General features: G+C 27.6%; 1 protein-coding gene across 1 annotated transcript; it reads right to left on the bottom strand.

Moving 5' to 3' along the window:
* Positions 1-825: 825 nt before the first annotated feature.
* LOC114130615 (zinc transporter ZIP3-like) lies at positions 826-13,554 on the bottom strand. The gene is made up of 3 exons (XM_027995623.2): positions 13,429-13,554; positions 8,405-9,677; positions 826-2,184 (listed from the first exon to the last, which is right to left on the bottom strand). Exons 2-3 carry the CDS (start codon positions 9,170-9,172, stop codon positions 1,810-1,812), a joined length of 1,143 nt encoding a protein of 380 aa, XP_027851424.2. The 5' UTR covers positions 9,173-9,677; positions 13,429-13,554; the 3' UTR covers positions 826-1,809.
* Between the last annotated feature and the right edge of the window lie 9,438 nt (positions 13,555-22,992).

Below are 22,992 nucleotides of genomic sequence, written 5' to 3'. Positions count from 1 at the left end.
TTCCTACCCAAAGCAAGATGTATGGTCACGTTAGGCTATAATTGTAATTGTAATAAGTTATAAGTATTAAGCAATACATTATACAACTAGTACAATAATTGTGTTGTAGAATACTAGAATAGTAGAGTATTCAATATGAATTATAAAACCAATAGTACCTATTTTTATAGCCTATAGGTCTTTTAGTATTTTATAGTTCTGGCGCACAATATTATAAAAGCAATTTTCAAAAATCAACATAACATTTATTTAAAATAAAAACAAAAAATATTAACTTTTACATACTTAAAATGAAATTATTACTACTATACAATATCATATAATCTCGTTTTATAAACCATAACATTAAAAACAAGATATTACTTAGTTTAGTAATATATGTTTTTTATATATTAGTATTTATAATATATTATACCTAGTATACAGTCCCAAATAAAATATTTTCTTAACAAAACACCTACGTCATACTGTTATAATTGTTCTTGAATAATAAATTGATATATATTATATATAATATATTTAAGTGTATATCAATATAATTATATTTCTACACGGTGAATTGGTAATAACGAATAAAATAATACACACAAGTTATTTTAATACATTAACGTGTTGCATATGTACGTAGGTCCCCGTAACTATTGATTTTATTAATATAATTAAAATTTGCGTCTATAAAAAAGAATTATATCACAGATTTTTTTTTGTTTGCAAATATTTTTTATAAATATCAAATAGGCAATTGATAAAAATGACAAAAATAGGTGAATATAATCTAAATTAAAATATGTAGGTAGTAATCATTAAATAGATAATACGATTGAATATTATATGAATATAATACTTAACTTTATATTGCTTGATTTAAAAACACATTAGCACTTGACTATAGCCATATACTGATTTAGGTAGTATGGCGTATAACTACTTATAATTTATGACAGTTAAACAAAAGAAAATACATTTATTTATTGTAAATAATACGTCATGTCATTCCATATATTTTCGATATTATATTAATTCTTTATTCTAAATTTGTTTAGTTTGTTCTTTGTTCTAAATTTTACTTTTAATAATTTTTAAATTTGATATTTTTTTATTAATCGAATTACGTTTACAATGCAACTTCTACTTACATAATATATAGTCATTTAGAGATAAAACAATTTTCCTTAAGGAAAGAGTTTATGATTAACTATTTTTAGGTATACGCTGACTGATACTAAGAAGCCAATACATTTAAAATTATTATGAACAATTTCGTAAAAATTAAATTTGAATAACGTATGAAACACAAATGTGAATCAATCTGATGTAGTGGATACCTACTTAATTGATAAATAGGTAGTTTTAACGTAATATGATTTTGATAATAGTTGCATTATCATTTAAATATAACTACACATATAATCAAGACAGTTTAATAAGTCAATTTTCTCAAATTTAATTTCTTCTCTAGTTAAGTAATCTTTTAAAATTTTAATTGATCATGTGTTATAGGTAAATTTTATATTCTGTTAGTTTTATTTATTCAATTTATTATTTCATTATACCTATTTTTAATCTTAAGCCTCTAAGTATGTTCACATTTTACTTCCCTTTATGATGTACACAATATATTAATATATATTATTAACATAAATATAGTACTATGATACAAAATAATACATGATATTATACGTCCAATTGGTAATTGTATAGGTAGGTATTAGGTAAATGGACAAATGGATATAATATAGTCATATATTCTTAACCAACATAAATAGATACATTTATCCATTTAGGTCCATGTAAATTAGTTGAAAAATATTAATCGGATTCGGATATAAGCAATTGAATTGAAAGCATTGACACAAAACCAATGGCAATAAATACTAGTCGTAATATTCTTTGTTTAAGTTGTAAATTTCCAGGAGACGGTTTGAGCACTTCAAAGAACACCACATACATCAATGTACCAGTAGCTAATCCTTGTAGAATGACTGAAAATAGGACCACGCTTTTTGTTTCTTCAAGATTGCTGACCAATGTGCCTATACCAATACCTATCGGAGACGTGACAGCAAAAAGCAATATTGAACAGTGCGCCAGCAATGGCTTCGTCCTATCCGAAAGCATCTGTAATCCGACGTAAAATGCTATGACCAGCTTATGACATGCAACGGCCACAGTAAGTGACCAAACCTGTTAAATGGAAATTAAAGTTATTATTAATTTCTGTATAAAATATGCACTATATGTACTACTATAGGTACATAACATTTATAAGTAAAGGAACAATATTGTTGCAGTTTTATTTAAAGCTACATTTTTGTAATTATTATTCAGTGCTTAATTTTACGTACTACAAACTTTATATAACAACTATTTATAAACGAGAATATATATATATATATTTAATAAGCTATGCAATATTTTAGAAAGGATATCAACGTTCTTTCCTAAAGCCTAAATGAGTAAAATTCGATAAATCTAGTATTTTATTTAACAGTATGTATATTATGTGTAAAATATATGGTTGAGATTTCTCGTTATTGATACTACTGCTGTGCATTTCAACTACTCAAAGAGAAATTAAGAAATTTAATAGAAAAAATATTATATTAGAATCTATTCATTATTAAAACAAAATTTTGAAATAACACCATTGACAAAAGTAGAACAATATAGGTATAACGAGTTTTATATTGAAAAATTAAAACAAAATGTCAAAATGAAAGTAAATATTTGAACATGTTTATAGTATAGTATGGTCAAAGATGAATGTATTTATTGATTTGAATTATGAATTCAATTAAAATTTGAAAATTGAAAATTATGAATCGTACTATACATGCAATGGCATTTTTAAAATATGTAAATTAATTTTAAATTATTACTTATTGTAAGATTGTATTAACTCAAAAGTTAATAACAATAATATAATATTATAGTATACTCGTATAATTATTAAATACTAGTAATATAATAAATGCATATTTTTTGGAAAAAATAAATAAACCTAAGATAATACTAGTGGTAAAATAATTTACTTTAATAGTGAAATTAAAAAAATACATCATAAATTTAATGATATGAAATGTATTTTGTGATATAGGCTGACAGACTATAAGAGACAGTCTGTTTTTGCTCGGAATCATTTTTTGTGTATAAATATACAGTGATATATAATTGAACTCAAATTTAACACATCAAATACAGTGACTAATTCAACATCTATAATATACAGCAGAACAAATGCACTTATCGCTGTTTTTATTATTAACCTCAGATTCATTAACATAGGGATTTAAAAGGTTTTTTTTATAAGTTATATTTTAACAATTTCTAGGCTATATATTGTGTATATGAAATATAAATTAGTTTAAATAAACTATACAAGTGTATAAGTATTGTATATTTTGTTTATCATTTAAATACAATTATTTGTTTAGATAAGATATAGGTAGTTTGTCATGGCATTTTCATTTTTCAGATAACAGTAAAATTAAAAATGTCAATGAATAGGTACTTAGATTTTAAATTTCACAATTTTCAATAAATCTTTTGTATATACTGTAGTCTGTAAATATACATATTAATTTTAAGATAGGAACATTACATGATTTTAAATGTATATTTGTCAGCACTTAGAAATATTTTTTATAAATAATAAAATATTTATTTTTTCTACATTCTATACTAGTCCATAGTCTACACTCTACATTATAATATTATGCACAATAAGTAAATTTTATTACATTTATAAACAAATTATGATGTTATTATAATATGTTAAAAAAAGTTCACAGTAGGACCGCTGGAATATGAGTTATTGTAAAATAAAAAGGTCATTCTATGGTATTTTATTTATACCTATGTATTTAATTTTTTTGAAAATACGTTAATTAAAGTTACAACACAATCAGCGGCGACTCCTAGTAACCTCACCCTACTACAAGCTAATAATTTAAAAAATTGTATATTTAGTAAAAATAAAATTATAAAAAAAAAAAAAATTATACCTTCGACTATTATGGATACGTGCAAGTAGGGGCATGAACCTATTATATATAATATATAAGTACTATGAAGTATAAATTAATTAATAAACTATAATAATATAAAATATACTATTGTATATGATATTAGTATGAATATTATGACTTAGCCCTCCCTCCAAATAAGTTTTTGGAGTCGTTTCTACGTAGAGTAAAGAATTTTATAATATCTTATAGTTTTGATGTAAATATGCGATATAAAGTCTACACAAAAATAACAATTTTGTATGACTAACCTTCAACAACACGAAAGTCAGTATTATTTTGAACTGTATTTATGTGATATAGATATTTTGTAGGTACTTATGCACAATCGCTGTTCATTATTTTTTAGTGATAAATGATAATAATCATTTGTTTTTGCTTCACAAGAATATATTGTAGTTGTACTTTTAAGTATTTAATCGTTATCGTACTCTTTATATACCGTCTATAACAAAAATGCATAACTCATACCACTCATTAAAATTGTCAACTACTTAATCATTAACAATTTTATAGGTGCTTAATAGGCACTGCTTATATATTTTGTATGATAATATAATTTAAGTGTTATCTCCGAACAGGAGCCAATCAATACATAATGCCTTATTTATAACCTATACATTTTGATATCTATTTATAGCTAGTATAAATGGATAAAATGGATTTTGTCAGGGGTACATTTCGGATGGAATAATTAATATATAATACTTTGATTGAAATTTAAGTTAAAAAGTTAATCATATATTATCAGATGCTGATGTAAGATAATGCTTACCTATTGCTTTTAAGACTGAAAACAACTTAGATATATTTTATAAATATAATATAATGAATATGAATGTCACATTTTCAATATCACATCATTTTTGTGCATTGGTAATTAATATTTGATAAACACCAATGTATTTATAAAATGTATATTCAAAACAATCGTGTAAATATTAATAATCCATAGAATAAAAATAGAAGTTTACAAACATTATCAGATATTTTTATAATACTCTAAAAATTTTCAAATGTGTTGTGACTCTTGTGAGGTTTCGACTGTAATAAATCCTAAATTAAGTTAGGAATATTTTGAAAATATAGTCCGATTTCAAATTAAAAATTATAATAAAAATTTTCAACACACATTAATATAGTGAACAACGAAAATAGTATAGTTGATTCATTAAATTAATTAAAATCGTGAAGTTTATTTTATGAATCATAGGCAATGCCTAAGAGGTCTCTTGAAATATCGAGTCAGGCCCAGACGTCATTACATAAAGCAAGAAAGCATACTTGTAGACTGTAGTATAGTTTTTATTATAGCTTATTAGCTTATAGACGATTATATTAAGAAATAAGAAGCATTGTTTTATAATAAAACACTTATAAAGATAATAATTTAAGTTGAACATTTATTTATTTTTATCTAGAAACAATAATATTTTACAAGAGGGCTTAATACATATTTTTCACTTTTTATTCAGGTTTCAACATGTTTTAAATATTATAATCGCACATTTTAATTTATATAGCCATAATAAACTAATTAATGCATTTTAATTGTTATATTGTTGAATATATAGACTGGACCAGTAGGAATAAAGACTAATATATAAATATAATATAATGCTTAAAATTAACTATAATTAACGTTTGAATACCTTTTATTTTTCATATTACAATACCTCAAGTGTTGTTTAAATTTAGATTTTATATCTATATTCTATATGCATAAAAAAAAAATGAGTAGTACAATTTTGCTAGCTAATAAATAATATTATAGTTGATAAAAGGTAGTTAACATATTCTTTATAAAATATTTACATTTTTATTTAAGATTCTGAGCGGATTGTTGAATTTATTGATGATATTTTTCTGAGTGTTTGTATATAATAATTATGTGTATACCTAGTAATTACGATAAGTAGTCGAAAAAATGCTTCGATTTTCAACGCTGAGAGTGGTTTTGGGTAAAAAAAATTGGATCTAGATACTAATTATCTAGTCTAAAAATACAATAATAAGTATTATATCACAGCAATCTTAATTATATACACTATTTGTTAAATGTACCAAGTTACTTAGCGCATAAGACAAAATAAATGTGATTGGCGGTTGAGTACCTACGATGCGTTGTGGTTTGTAACTTCCTTCTCTCCGCGAACGGAGAATAAATGAAATTCCCATTACCTACATTTTAAATTTAAATTGTAAACGATAGTATAAAAAGGAAAGGAAGTTTAAACGTTTAATTAATAATAAGTAACTTAAGTTTATTATGATGTAGGTAATAACTTAATGTTATAAATGACAATTAAGAACACGGGGTAAAAAAATTGTGTTTAAATTTATAAATTTTAAAAATATTTTTAGGAAGTCAAAAAATTCAAAAATTTTAACGTTTAATTTCTTCATTGTATAAATTGTAAACTATTTAAGTATTAAACAGTAAGTACCGTTAAAAATTTACACATATAATTCTGCAGCAATATAATAATGATACACTTGTTTTTTAGACAAACTTTGTTACTTTTTATTACCAGCTGACAGCTGTTCTTAGAAACTGTGTTTCCATTATTTTAATTTCTTGATTCGACCTTATTTAATCATCCAACCAAAACTAAAATTTATTGATTGTAAAAGTATTATAGAACATGTAAAATAAACTTTAACCCAATATTTAACCTCTATTTTTTTTTAACATTTCATTTAATATAGGTACTGTAAATCGTAAACGCATTTATCGTCTATGGCTTAGGTGATGTGTTTAAATAATTATTGTTCCTATTCAACTCTTATATAGCTACAATATTCTAAAATATTATAATCTAAATATTTCATCCGAAATTTAATTAAATTTTGAATAGGTAATACATTTTGTAAGCACAATGAGCTACTTAAAAATAATTATTTAGATTAAACGATATTTTTTAAATTCTGATAATTATATTTATTCCATACTGTTATTTTTATAATCAACAATAGATTAATGTCTGTGTAGATAAAGTGCGTTTTGTGTTTTGTAGAATATATACCTATATTTACATTTTACATATTTGATAGAGAATTATGAGGTACCTATAAATTATATAGTTCATAAAGAACCATTGAACCAACTTATTTTAGAAAGCATACATTTTATTAACAAATTAATTTTTACCGACTATACCAATAACTAACCAAATTAAAATTAGATACTGTTTTTGATCTCGGACTATATTTTGATTATTTATTTAAACGCGTACCTACCTATTTAATTCGTATCGAATTGAAAATTGAATAACTGAAAACTATCAATACGGACATAAGTACGTCATATAAAACAAGTAATACAATTGTATAAGAAAAACAGTAAGGTCAATCTCGTTGGATTTTACTATGACCGTGAAAATAAAATAATTTAACAGGTGAATTTAATAAAATGATAACAGGTCATCTAACTAAACGAATCCATGTCTATGTATAATTAAGTCTTGTTAAATACTCTGATAGAGTAAATAGTATTTTAAATACTTTTTAAAAATAAGAAATCAGTAAATCAATGATCCCATATAAAAAAAATAATAATAAATGGACATGTGCATAACATAAAATAAAAATATTATTTATTTAAAACAATAAAAATTGGGTAGACATTTTCTTTTTTATTTTAGCCTATAAATAGTTTAAAATGTAAAGTTAATTATTTTTAGACGCATAAATTATTAATTTAATTCAAAATACTTGTGTATAATAATTATGATATATTTAAACCATAAAGGTAGGTAGGTAATAAGTACTATCGCCCATCGATTTTATAATAAAATTGGAAATACCTATAATAGCCCTAAATAATAATACTCTCATTCTCTAACGATAAAAATATTTTTTATCCGCGTGAGTGTGTGGCAGTTTATTCTACTGAACTTTCAAACAAGGAAAACAGATGGTAAAAGGTTTAGTTATACGAAACGTTGACGTGGTGCACATTTTTAAATAAAAATTTTCTTACGGAATATTAATATAGGTATTTTAAATAATTTTCAAAGTAGCGAGTACCTGCGTATCAGCTGAACCTGTGCTCGAATACTTTTAAAAACGGTCTCACGTACAAGACTATGGTATAGCTGACAACATTGTATTCGGGAATGCCGGATGTACCTACTGAAAAGCGTATTATATCATAGTTTGTGTGGGCACTGTGATAGACGCGACGACGTAAGTATGAAACGCACATATTATTATAAATCGGAAGGAACCACAGGGATAAGTACTATAGGAAAAGTGTACCCAACCCGCATCATAATCGATAAGAACGTCGATGTCACCACGTCAAATCGATAGTTGAAAAATAATCGTAAATAATATTATACACATTAATATATTATATTTTAAGTCGAGCGACTGACCTGAGTGGGATTTTTCTCCAGACCGACGGCCAGGCCTTCGAACAGTTCGTGTATGCTGAGCGCGCCGACGACCAAGAAGCCGCGGACCACCGACTCGGACGCCGACGACGGTACGGCCGACACCGGTTTCCTGACGGTCGTCGCCGACTTCTTGTCGGCCGCCGCCAGCTCGACGGACGACATGCACGAGTTGTAGTTGGCCACCCGCCCGGCGCCGCCGTCCATCTTGTCGTACGCGACGGCGTTCGTTTGGCAGCCGCCGCCGCCGCCCGCGACGGTGACCGCGTCGATGCGGCGCTGTTGCGGCGTCGCGGCCACGTCCTCGCCGTGGCCGCGGTCCGCGATGCTGTGGTCGCTGCCGCCGCTGTGGTGCGCGTGACAGTCGCCGCCCGCGAACCCGTGCACCAGCTCCTCGATGGAGTACATGAAGAAGAAGCCCGTGCACATGATGAGCTCGGCCAGCAGGCCGGACAGCGGCGAGTCCTTGTCGAGCCTCCCGTCCGCGGTCAGCTTCTCGACGCCCTCCCGGACCTCGGGCAACAGGTGCAAGAACGTGGTGCACAGCAGCACGCCGCCGCCGAAGTTGAGTATCAACCGGAGAGCGGTGTTGGCGGCGCCGCGACCGCGCCGCCTGATGCCCAGCCGCTCGAACACGCACACCGGCGTGCTGCCGGCCACGAACGACGACACGCCCAGGAACGCCATGGCCAGTATTTTCGCCAGCACCGCCGACGAGCCGTCTTCGCCCGTCTCCCCGTCCGCCGCCATCGTCGTCTGTTTTATCGAAATATACTGCAAGACGCGTTGTATCGCGGGCGGTGTTTTCTTTTTTGGCAGTTGTGTTTAGGTAGTAAACCTCCTCCTCGGACACGGCCCCGGCACCCACCGCGACCACACGACCCGTCGACGACTCTGCCCTCGGGCGCAAAACCACACGAGAGACGTTGAACGCGCGCCGCCGAACAGACACTGCGTACCTACGCGGGCGTGTGTGGGTCCGTTCGTACGAGTGTGGGTATATCTCTCCGAGCACGCACACGCACACACACGCACACGCAGACACAATATATAGTGGCCGCGAGATAAGACGACCGCGCGCGCCCAACAGATCTAATCGCGTCCGCGTACCGACACGTTGTCGCACTCGACGATATTATATTATACGACGACGTGTTGTTTACCGGGCGTACGGTCCGATACGCGTACGACCGTTGTAGTCGTTGTAGTGCCGGCGCGCACGCGGCTCGTACGGCGACCAACACGGCCGATATACCTGTGTATCGTATTATTTACAATCAGTCGAATATTATTAATAAGCAATAATAATAATAATACTGTAATACTATGTTATTGCGCGCGTCGTAGTATCTATTATTGTCTCTCGTCGTAGTCGCAGTTGTTGTTGTTGTTGTTGTTATTATTTTTATCATTATTCATCGTCACCGTTCCTATGCGTTACTCCGTTATTATAGCTCAGTTGCTTACTCTTTTACGCTATATATAATGTACACACACGGTCGAGTGACATTGAATTGAAACGCGTTCCGACACGTTCGGTTTGGTCAGGTTTTTTTTTTTTTTTTGGAAACACGACATCGGTCGTTTTTTACTTTATTCCGGCTCGACATTTAACCACACACGTGTTTGTATTATTTATCGCGGCGCCGTAAGTCGCTCGTCGCCGCCGTCTTTTGCGACTAAACAAACCTAAACAGCGAGTAGGGCACTGCACGTCTTATTACAACTACTCTAAAACCATTGTACGCGATATTCTTGGTTTTAATGACAATTTTATTTACAAATTTTAAGTCATAATAATAGATTTTATTTGTAGCACGAAAAATTCATAATTATTAACCGAGTTACAGATATATGATAGCTACTAGCTGCAATAATCCTTGTAAGCTCAGCGTATGTGCTGGTGGGAGTAGAGATACTAACAGAATATTATTATGATATTTTACAAAAGAATTCCACAATATAAAATATTTACATTATAAATTCAGTAGTGTATACAAAACTTTTTTTTTAAGAGGATATCCTAAAAACTAGATTATATTATTTATTTTTATATGTACCTGAAGTTTATATTCGTCACATACCTAAATAATTATATAATGATTTTCACTAAATTACTTTATCAATTATAGGTCATATAAGATGTGCACATGCATTTATTGCTCTTGAGTCTAGACGCTCCAGTAGTGAATGTGTAAATCAATAATAAAAGATAATCGAACAAATTTTAGTGAAAATTAATCCCTAACCCCCACGATCACCCGTTGAACACGCCGCTTTTTTCTTATAAATAAAGGTTAAACCAATTCTGTAGTCATAAACAATCTTCAATATTTATACAGTTATATCGTAAATAATTATTACTCCTTTGTAAGTACTTATTCAAACATAAAATTTTTCTATACTAATTAATTACGTCAGATAAACTCAAACTTAATAAATGTACACACGCCACAAGCGAAAAGCAATATTAGACGGGAGTAGAAAAATAATTATTTTGTGTTTATTATAATTTAAATTAATTTTGTATACTTTTTAGTTTTTACTAAATACACTTTAGTATAATTTAAAATCAATGTTACTACTATTTGTATTAATATTATTACATACTACATAGTATTAAATATTTAGTTTTTAGGCAAGACGTCGCGCGCCGTGTTCATTGTAACCTGCGCACCGAACGAAGTCTGCAGCATGTATAAGGGTTTTCCAGGGGAACATATTATTATATTTTCTAATAAATGTAATATGTATACGACTGCACAAACTCGATTTTAATAATTATATTAATACATTTATTTTTAACTCTCCAACTTGTCATATTACTATTCTCAATGTAGGTAAATCAATTCTCGCGGGAAACTCGTAATTGCATCCTGTTCCTGCATTCTGCGTTGCGCGTACTTATTTAAGTTTTGTACCGTTTTAATTTAACTTCTCTTCAACTTAACTCAAGACGATATCTATTTAGTAAATAGGCCCACTGCGTACTTATCGTCGATATATTATAAAATTATTATGACATTGAGTTTATTGCGTATCGGTCGTTCAATGGCATATTATTATTATATATTCTTCAGCTATTTTTCCACTCCTTAGTGCGCAGCAATAGATTAGGACTTAGGAGTGACTTGAAAAAACTTATAGATTCCCAACTATAATAAAGTATAAAAAGTAATAACAACATAATAATACATGCGTATCTGGATTACTAACAATAAAATTATCGACTTTGATTGTTTACCAACTGATATATATATATATATATATATATAATTTTTTTAATAGTATTCACATAATACGATGTACCTATCTGAAAACATGACTTCAAAGAAAATATCTGTATAACCTATTTAGGCGTGTGAGATTAATATAATATTATATAGCGTGTATTTAATTTTATGTTTATAACAACCTTTTGAAGAGTTGAGTTTGATGAACAAGCATGCAACAGTGCGTTTTGTCAACAAAGAGAACCCTTTTAACGTTAATAATTGTCTACTAAGTACAAAAACATAAGTGTAAGATTTTGTTTTTTAACTAATCTACAAGTAGGTAGATAGGTATGTAAAAATATTGATACCACGCGTCATTGCGTTATCGAGTAGGTTAATCGACAGTGTATACGCACTACGTAGGTAGTTTGCTGTTACCTTATTAGATAAATGTTTTTCCATTACATAACACTTTTTTTGACTAGTTTGATTAGATAACGATAAAAAAACTATCCTTACATTTATATCATAAAATATAGCTGTATTATACGTGCATTAATATACTTATATACTTAGTTCTACTTGCAATAATATGTTATTTACTTAATCATTCAATGATTAAATATAATTATTAATTAGCTTGTTAATATTTAATTTTGATATAATACGAGTATTATATTAGTATTATCTTATTGTGTGCCTGATTATACACTTAAATTATTATTGTAATATTATTTCATATTAGTTAATAACTTAAGGTAATTAAGGTATTCAATTAGAGCCATTGATTAAATATTTAAGTATACATACATTTATGTTTGATCAAGTATAATATTCAACTAATAGAAGAGTGCAGGAATCAATTAAATAAGTGCACTTATTAAACTAAAATGTTGTTCATTATTTTATTCATATGAAAACCTTTTTTTTTTATTATTAAATTAAATTTATTAGAATTTTACAATATAATATTTAAGATATTTTAAACTATATTTTTATTTGATATAAAAAAAAAGTATACGTGTTTATTTAAAATATACCTATATCTATAAGTAATGCTTTTAATACTCGTATGTTCCTATTAATTTTAAATTGATTAATTTTCTCAATGTTTTCCTCATCATAATTACACAATTATTAAAAAAAAAATGTATTATTAAAAAAAAGTTATTCATTTATTAACTAATAATCAAGTCATTTAATATTTGTAATATTAGGTACATTTAAGACGATTAAAGAAATTAATAAAATATCATTTATTTTATTAATAGGTATACAAATATTAATTATATAATATAGAAAGATAGTATTATTATGATATTAAACAGTTAAATTTATTCTTATCAGTTATGGTAAATATAACATGAAATACGTAACCTATTATAACACAAAATTTGTACCATCACCTATGTATGCACATTTTAAAACTATATTTTGTTCTTAGGTACATAATTATAAATATTAAAATATATTTTGGTAAGTATGAAATATAAATCCATATTGTGTAGGTAAACTTCAGTAACACTAAATCTAATCTAATCCAATCAATGAATGGAATTTAATAACACAAGTTTAACTTAAATAAGTTGTTACTAACATTTTTTTTCGCGAATATTTTTCATTGAATCTTCATTGTTTTATTTTTTTGCTTTAATTAAAACATTTCGTAAGTTATATAAGTAGTACATTATGCTCGTTGTGGTTAACATGTCTACCTACTTATTATTTTAGAATTTGTGATCATAATGAATACATTTTAGAAAATGTTTGTATAATTTAATATCAACCTACCTTTGAACAAACGTAAGACGACAATCAAACGTAGATATACAGTCCATCTGTTAATGTAGTGGATCACCTTTGGCTGTAATGATTGATGTCCTATTTCAAAACAGAAATGCTCAAATAAAACAAACAATTTCTCTCCTAATGTTGATTAATACATTTTTATCTGTATGACTGATTAGTAATTATACATTTCACTGAAATGTGTTGATATAGCCGATATATAGGTGACCAATGATGGCTAAACACGTGAACAGTGATTATGTGTTTTAATCATAAACAACTAATAATATTAATCAGTTAATATTTAGAATCAAAATATAAACTATTATAATGATAAACATAAATGATAATATTATAATATGATTGCCGTAATAGTTATAGATTATTGACTGTAGTAAACTATATAATACTTTCTCATTAAACTAATACGCAGAGGAAATAAAAAAGGATATGTATTAACTAATAAGCTGTAATATAATACCTACTTAATTACAGAAAATAGGAATTAATCAGTTTTTATTTGTATTTATTAAATAATACGTACTTATAATAATACTATCTATATTTTTATCATTAATTAACTAACTTTTTTTAACTATTGCCGGTAGATAAATTTATTATTTTATATCCACTTAAATCATTACAATAGACAAATAGTTATTTTAAGTTTATAAGTTTTGTATAATACGTATTCTGATAATTAGATATTTAATCAAACACTTTAAATAAACTATTTTTCACTAAATTTATTATTTTCTCGTGACATTCAAGGAAACTTAGTGTCTCAGCCATCGCGTGACTATTTTACCAAAGTTATTTTTGGATTTTATAAACCTATATAATAATGGTTAAGAGGTCAAAGATTGTAAGTTCGTTTTTTCAATACAATATAATATTATTATTATAAGATATTATGCACAAATAATATAAATCGTAAATAGCGGTAGAGTCGTTGTCATACGAGGATTCCACGAACAATAAAATTAATGACTAATTTATAACTTACCTTGACGGCTTGACACACGTTTGGCTCATAATCTCCAAGAAATATCCGACACAATTCGACGGACTAAAGTGACGAAATCTGTAGATATACGCAAACGAAGATGATTTCCCCGGAATTTTATTGCAGTGGTCGCACTATCTACACGTCACAATCGCACAATACACGGCGCTCATAAACGGTGACGGAAATATAATGATCGTATTGTTCATTGACAATCAGACGGAGAAAACGATCAGTGGCCACCTCTTTCCTTGACTGTTCAACGGAAAATATGCTGTTACTTGTTTGTAAATACAATAAATCTACAATATTTAGATCCTCCTGCACAATTGGGGAGGAGGATCAGTGACATCCTTGTTTCTGGAGCTTGGATTCTCGAGGACCTCCGTAAACGTTATAAACAAACAGTTAATTTAAAATGACTAATCAAGAACGCACATTATATTAATCTGTAAATATTTATTATTTATAAAAATGGTCCATGCGAGTATAATAAAATATACTAGATCAAATATTTAATTTATTTTATACTTCCCTAAAACCATTTTTATGGACTTAATATAAGCATCTTAATAACTGAAAAACTAACTGTTCAATTATTGTCGAATTAAGTACATTATAATTAAAAAAAAAAATGATCCACAAAATAATTTAAAGTGGAAAAAAGGTTTTCATTTAAGAAACAAAAGTTTTTAATACCACAAGACGCTAAAAATACAATTTTTAAAAATGATTTTGATTATTTCTTTAATAATGAGAATTTGAATAAACCCATTATTAAAGGGAAAAATGTGAGTGAGTATGTGTTTAGTGAATCACCAATAATAAATACTTATACATTTTTTTATTTTGTAAAAATTAAATCGTAAAATAAAATTTATAAAATTTGATACAAATAAAATATTTATGAGCAAAGTCTATTAATTAATTTACAATACATTTTCACTATAACTTGTGAATTTTATTTTATTGATTTATTGTTGTAAAATACAAATTAAATTAATTATAATTATGATTTAGGGATTTTTCATTTCCTTTCACAAATCAATTTTAAAGTCTCCCCCTTGTAATCGTAATATTAAATTTACTTATCCCTTTCTTATTCCATTCGCCATTTCTAATTATACCCAAACTCCCTTGGTATGTGTAGACCCCATTTTAATTTTCCATCAACTATTTATCAACTGGTTTTTTTTATTATAATTATTGTTGTTATTATTGTTACTATTATTATTATTATTATTATTATCTACCGTAACTAAAATATCTTTAAAATTCTTTATATTGTGTTTTGTCTACCGGTTAATGTTTTAGGGCCTCGATCTGTATTGTTATAAAAACATTATAATAACTTATAGTGATTAGCATAGCGTAATGTAGCCTCAACAACATACAACATAATTATACGTATATACTGTTAATACTTATAGCATTAAAACTTGAAATATATTTCAAATTGTTCGCATAAATGAGTAAAAAATGGCAAACCATTTCAACTAGTATCTAATCAAGTGTTTTATTTAACACATATTGTTTCAAAAAGGTACAATTACCTCCCCTTAGCTAGATTATTTATTAGTGTCTTGTATAAAGTTAGAGTCTATCCGATAGACAGATATTTATATACTCTTACGATAGACCTTAATACGATTTTAAGTATAATTAATATAGTTAATAGTTATTATATAACAATGATTTAAAACGCAGGTATATATTCGTATAAAATAAACGCCAACTAGGGCTATCAATTTACAATACCACCCACACCTCTTAGGTAATACGTCTCTGTAATGCTCAAGTTATGTGTAATATAAAATATATATATATATAGTTTTGTATAATTTAAGATAAATTATGTTAAAACACTTTCGTTATGTAGGTGGTCAGAGGATTTTCTTTGTAGGTATTAAATTTGAATTAATAGCATTAGGTACATTTGCAAATTATGTAGGTACCTATGTATAATATTATCATTGATTATTTTCGTCGTTTCGTATTATTTGTATAGATACATCTGATATTGATGTAGCAACATTATATCGTAGCTGACAACGATATAATCACAATTAGATAAAGTCGGTAGATACGCATGTAAAATTTCGAAGACAAAAAGCATATACAACTTGCTTGAAAGGGTGGAAACTAGTAGTTGCGTCCCACTGTAAAAATTTCTTTCGAATTGTGGCCCACGTTTGTTTGGGAGTAAATTTGAATTACAGCTCAGATCTTTTTTAGTGTACACACGAATTGCTGCCCAAATTTTATTAATTCAAAATTTTTGAAATATTAAATAATTTATTCTAAATTTCATTTCTCTTTCGTTTTTTGTACATACCTAAGACAGTCTTAAAATGACTGTCTGTAGCATTAGCATTATGGGTAAGTTAAAATTGTTATATTTTTTAAAATTAATAACATAGTTAACACTTATTATATAGGTTAAAAATATACTAGATATGTGTAAGATATTTTTAATTATTATTATGACACAGGTATTATTAATTTATTATTATAATATTATTATGTATAATAATTATTAAACAGTCAATAAGTTATCAGCTAAGATAGAAAATTATTTTGATATAATGTCATAAACCTATGTAGGTATTATGACAGCCGACTGTCGTTATTATCGATCGGAGAACGATAGTAATATTAGGATGTGGACAAAAATTAATTGGGCCGCAACTCGGATAATATGACACGAAAATCTAGGGCCGCGATTCAGATTCGACCTTTTTTCCTAGATATCTTTGGGACGCAACTACTATGCAGGTCTAATCTGAATTAATGCGGTCCGATTTTTTTCGCGTCATATCCGAGTTGAGGCCCAATTTGTTTTTGTCCACATCCTAATATTATTATCGTTCTTCGTTCGATAATAACGACAGTCAGCAGTCATAATATAGGTTTATAACATTATATATCATGATAATTTTCTATCTAAGCTGATAACTTGTTGACTGTTTAATAACGACAGTACAATGTAGACACCCAAACTACCAAATACACCTTAGTCGTCGCTTTTCTACCGTTGAGAATGTTTCACCGCTTTCGGATTTTGATTTTGATTATGTTTGTATTAGATTTATTTTCTAATGACTAACGAAATGAAAACCATGTGCAGTGAAAAAGTTTAGAATATACAATTTTATATTTCAAAATTGTTAAATTAATACGATTTGGGCCGCAATTCGTATGTACTCCTCCAAAAAAAAAAAACGTGTGCTACAATTCGGAAGAAATTTTTACCGCCGGATGCGACTAGTTGCAACTCGTATTATTATGAAAAAATATAAGAAACTGCCGTTTCACTACAGTCGCACTAAAGTGCTTTAAAGGTAATTTGTTACGGCGATTAAAAGTCGAAGTCGAGAAAAACGCGTACTATTCGTGTACTTTAGTACTTAGGAAAAACGTCATACTTTGACTTTTTTCGGGCAGACCTATAGTTGTGATTAACATAATATTTGAACAAAGCGATAACAACTAGCGTCTAGCAACTATATTTTTGCTAACTATAGGAAAGATGTTTTTTTTTTAATATTTGGTACACATAATTAATGATAAAATAAATATAATATTGTATATTATACTATAATATTATAATAATACAATTCATAATGTTAATTTAAAAAATAAAAATAAAAATAGCATGATGAAATTTTCAATTGAATTTTCAATTGAATTATTATTCAATAAATTGATACATTTGTATACATACCTAAATTGGAATATTATAATTCTTCATTTAATAATAAAAATACGTAATATTTTATATTATAATATATTTTTGAAATATTTATATTTTATTTTTTATTTACAGAATTACATGTATATACTATCGTAAAATTTTTTATAACATAATTAAATATTCAAATGTATAATTGATACGGTTTTTTCTAATGATGTTAGTCACTACTACTTTTTCCCGGTCATAAGTCGAAATATGACGTTGTGAGTGGCAATTCTTGTTTTGACTGTGGGATTTCTGGGGTTTACCCGATTTCAACTTTTGTCCATACATAATATATTAGTTCACATAAATAAACCGAACAACAAATATACGTGTGCTTCTCGAAGTCAGTGGACAGTAATCGTTTTTGTATTGGTATCAGATCTACAGAATAAATTTATTATAATTATTATTCTACAGTATCAAGTTTATACGTGAGTCGCTTTCAATTACGTATTGCTCTTTTTGTTTCAATATTGAAATTTTATAGAAATGCATTCTTGAATTCTTCATACTATATTGTTTTAAGTGTTTTAACGATTTATTTTAAACATTTAAACAATGAAATAGTAAATAATGTATCTGGGTTTTTTATATTAAATAAAATTGAATGTGAAAGTATAGACTATCCATCATTATTCAAATGTGCATTAAAAATTGGAAACCATGTTTTTATGAGAAAATACGCTGTTGAAGAACTGAACTACATTTTATCGGAATCACATATTTGCTCAGAGTTTTATTTTATGTTTATTTTTTGATTATTTTGATTAATTATAATATGGTTGAAACAAACGTCTTGCTCTTGCAGAAACACTTACTACAAATTGATTCGATTCAAGTTCAGGATTTTTGTTATTTATAATAGTAAAACTGTTATTAGTATTTTACATTTCAAACTATGGATTTTTATAACATTTTAAATCCCAAAAAGTTATCGTAGTAATGGGTGTTCCCTACTAATATTTTAATAGAACTACAACATTGCAGTACATATTATGCATACTATTAAAATATTAATGTTAACATCAACATAATATATATTTTAAACTTTTAATTTCAAAATTAAATTATAAATGTAATAGTCCACATGTTGTATAAGCATACGATTTTTTAAATAGGGAGTTCACAATTTAATTTTCCTATATCTAATACATAGATATTATTATATAACTCTTGTCTTCATTTTTAAAATTGACATAATATTATACCTATTAGTAAATAATGGTTTTGTTAACTGTTTGTATTAAATAATGCATTTTTCATAAATTATATTTTTAAACTCAAAAATGAATGATATTTTATTTTGGTTTGCACCCACAATAAATCAATATTTGGATTGAACGGTATATTATTAAAATTGAATTAGGCTCGTAAAAGAGTCTAGTGAGTAGTGAGTGGAAAACCGTCTTTTAAAAGCAGTCAATCGCTATATCGGTGTCGTAAACGATATTTTATTATTATTGTTATTAGGTATTTGACGACGCGTTGACATAAAAATCGCATTATACACACATCTATTGGATAAACCCCGCAGAGGAGGAAAGTTTTTTTAGTTGTATACTGGAACGTTCATAGGAACTGTAGAATTTATATTAAGCGAATTCCTTTGTATAGTATTATACGTCATTATGTAACTACTCAATAAGTATTGAAATAACAAAAACCAACTATCTACCATTTAGATTTAAGATAATATTAAAAACTGTTAAGACGTATGGTTCATTAATTTATAAGGAAATGAGACTTAATAAAAAGAACTAAGGTCAGTCGTATAATAACTAATAATTAAATTTAGTGAATCGTATAAGGGTCTATGATGTTGGCATTAAAAGTATTAAAACATATTTAAAAGTGTGTTGGCGCTTGAAGCTGGCCGTCGAATAGTCGGACGATTATCCGACTTAAATAATATCACGTTGAGATTGTGCCAGAAATATACATATATTACATATATTATGTATTCCACGACAGCGTCACTACGCCGTTAAAATTGGAAATTCGACGAGAACATAATATTAAAATAATATTGTAATATTCATTATGAGTTATATTGTATTATTAAATTAATTTTTCGTGACTAAATTAAAATCTGTCAGTGTTGGTTTATTATAGGTAGTTAATATATTATTATAAGTCGTATTGTATTGGCAGTAAAATATTATGAACATTAATCGTCTATAATTTTTATATGTCTGGTTAATTTTTAGTGAACAATATTGTTTTGATTATTTTAAATTGTTTAAATAAATTTGTTTTATTTGAATGACCTCTAATAAATAGGTACATGAAAACGATCATTTTCATATTTCAATTAAATTCTAATATATGTTAATAAAAATATAATATATTGATTATATTACATACCATTCAACATAATACATCTAGATAATCAACGATTTTTTTTCACCTAAAATGATTATTGATAATGGAAAAATAATAAATATAATTAATAACAGGAAATTGGGTCTTAAAAAAAATAACACAAGTACAATTTTATTTTAACTATAAGAATATAGAGATAAAATATTATGAATTTGAATTAATTAAAATCATTAAATATATTTTTCTACGTTCTTATACAGATATTTTTAATTTTTGTTCTACTATTTTTTTCTTAAATAAGTGCAACCTATGATTGAAACAGTAAGTTAATAACGGCAAGGTGAAGAACAAACAATTTGAATCGTATATAATAATGTCTACCGGAAATGAACTCTGCGGGATTCTTATTTTAGTTTTTATCTATTATAATGACCGTGGTATTTAGGAAGTTATGAACCTCAACAACGCAATAATTTTTTGGTTTACATAATGAGGTGCAACTTAAAAAATTCTCATTTTATTAGTTATTCTAAATTTTTTTTTTTTAAGAATGTGCTTTCATAAATAGAATTACAATATTATTAGTAACATGAATATAATATAATATAAACTATTCTTAGAAATTTATGCTGATACATCTTTTTCCTTCGTTTGGAACCGTTTTTTTCATTAACAATGATTTACCATTGAACACAAATTGAACACATCATTATATTGATTACATCAATGACGAGGCACGATGATCGATACCTACCTATAACTATACAGCAAAAGAGAGTTTCCGACTTGCATTATAATTTTATTTAGTTTTTACTTTATCTAGGAAGTATAAGTATTAGATAATAATAAATAACAATAACATACGAGAACGGCTATTTGATATACCATGTACAGTAAAACTTCCGTTAACGGTCACCTCTAAAAGACGGCCAACTCTATGTATCTAACGGTCATTTTTCTTGGTCCTGTCAAGTGTTATGGGAAAAATACATTAATACCTTTATACATAGCGGGCACTGTAAATAACTATCTAATTATAAGATAAAATAATAGAAAATATGTACATGTGTATGGTGATATCAAGTCATTTATCACTAGAGATAACGAGTAGGAGGAATGTAATGAAGAAACCTAGGAATCTGCAGAAGACTGAAGAGACTTAAGAACCTATGTGCAATACATACAGTTATTCAGAGGTTGTTAATCAAATAAAACAATTAGTTCGTTTTACTCTTCAAATAGACAGTTTTAATTTATTAAAAACAGCAGAAATTTATTTTGAAAAAAATTGTTCAGAAAATAAAAATTTAGAACAAACTAATATTAGCCAATACTTTTAATTTTAATTTTTTTAATTTACACAACTTAAAATTTTTAAATTTTACATACATACATACAAGTAAATAACACTTGTCATAAACACATTTTTTAGTATGTGCATATTATTGTGTATATATTTGGTTTTTTATGCACTCTATACCTATAGCGGTCATCTGAAAGTATTGCGCTTTTATTAATAGTCACTTCTGTAGGACGGGCACCTCTATATAGCGGTCATTATTTCCGGTTCCTTCGGTGACCGTTACATAGAAATTTTACTGTAATAATATTTACCTTTCGTCATCCATACCTATACATTTGAAAGCAATTAAGCGAACTTTCATGAACAGTAAACACGTGTATTTTTCATATCATAAAATTACTATGAACAAATATTTTCTAGAAGAGAAAAAGTCATAAAATAAAATACATATTTTGGGGATTTATAATCATTCATAACAAATATTTCCTGGCCTCATAAATGCGCAACTGTATTGAAGTTACATACATAATATTATATTTATATGTATCACATTGGTTTCATTGGAATAGTTTATTCTCTAATTAATGGTTCCTACATTAACATTTTTTTTGTTTTAAATAATAATTGTTGGTCAGCTTTCATTGCATGAACAGTAAATATGGTTATATAAATATTAAGTATACCTACTATTATAGTCAGCTAGGTAAAGTTCAACAAACTAACATTTTTTTTAGTTAAAATTCCTGCAGTAGGTACACACAATTCTTGATTTGAGTAGAATTACAAATTGTTTGGTATTGTATCAGTATTTCAATATTAATGAATGTTGATAAAAAATTATATCATATATATGGGATAAGCACGAATAACTAAAAAAATTGCATATTAAAAACAATAATACAAATAGTGGGATATGCTTTGAAGGGAGAATTTACTTATTAATAACACTTGCTAATTGATTTTTACTTTTTTTTATTCATTGAGTTTATTGTGTATATAGTTTTTCAGTTGAAAAATAATATTATACTCATCTATGTAAATTAGTGATAAAGATCACAAAATCATAAAATTTTGAGATATTTAAACATTCTCAAAATGTTTAGGTTTATCGTGAATTATGGAGACTGCAACTAAACTTATGACATTTTTTTTTTTTTTTAGTTTAAAAATATCCAATTTTGTCTACATTTAAACTTC

Source organism: Aphis gossypii, chromosome 2 (assembly GCF_020184175.1).
Source record: "Aphis gossypii isolate Hap1 chromosome 2, ASM2018417v2, whole genome shotgun sequence".
Classification (NCBI taxonomy): domain Eukaryota; kingdom Metazoa; phylum Arthropoda; class Insecta; order Hemiptera; family Aphididae; genus Aphis; species Aphis gossypii.
This window is presented reverse-complemented; position numbering and strand designations above follow the sequence as displayed.

Coding starts and splice junctions, on each gene's coding strand:
- LOC114130615 (XM_027995623.2), bottom strand. CDS start 9,172: ATGGCGGCGGACGGGGAGACGGGCGAAGACGGCTCGTCGGCGGTGCTG. Junction 2,185..8,404: donor TGGAGAAAAATCCCACTCAG/GTCAGTCGCTCG, acceptor TCCATTTAACAG/GTTTGGTCACTTACTGTGGC.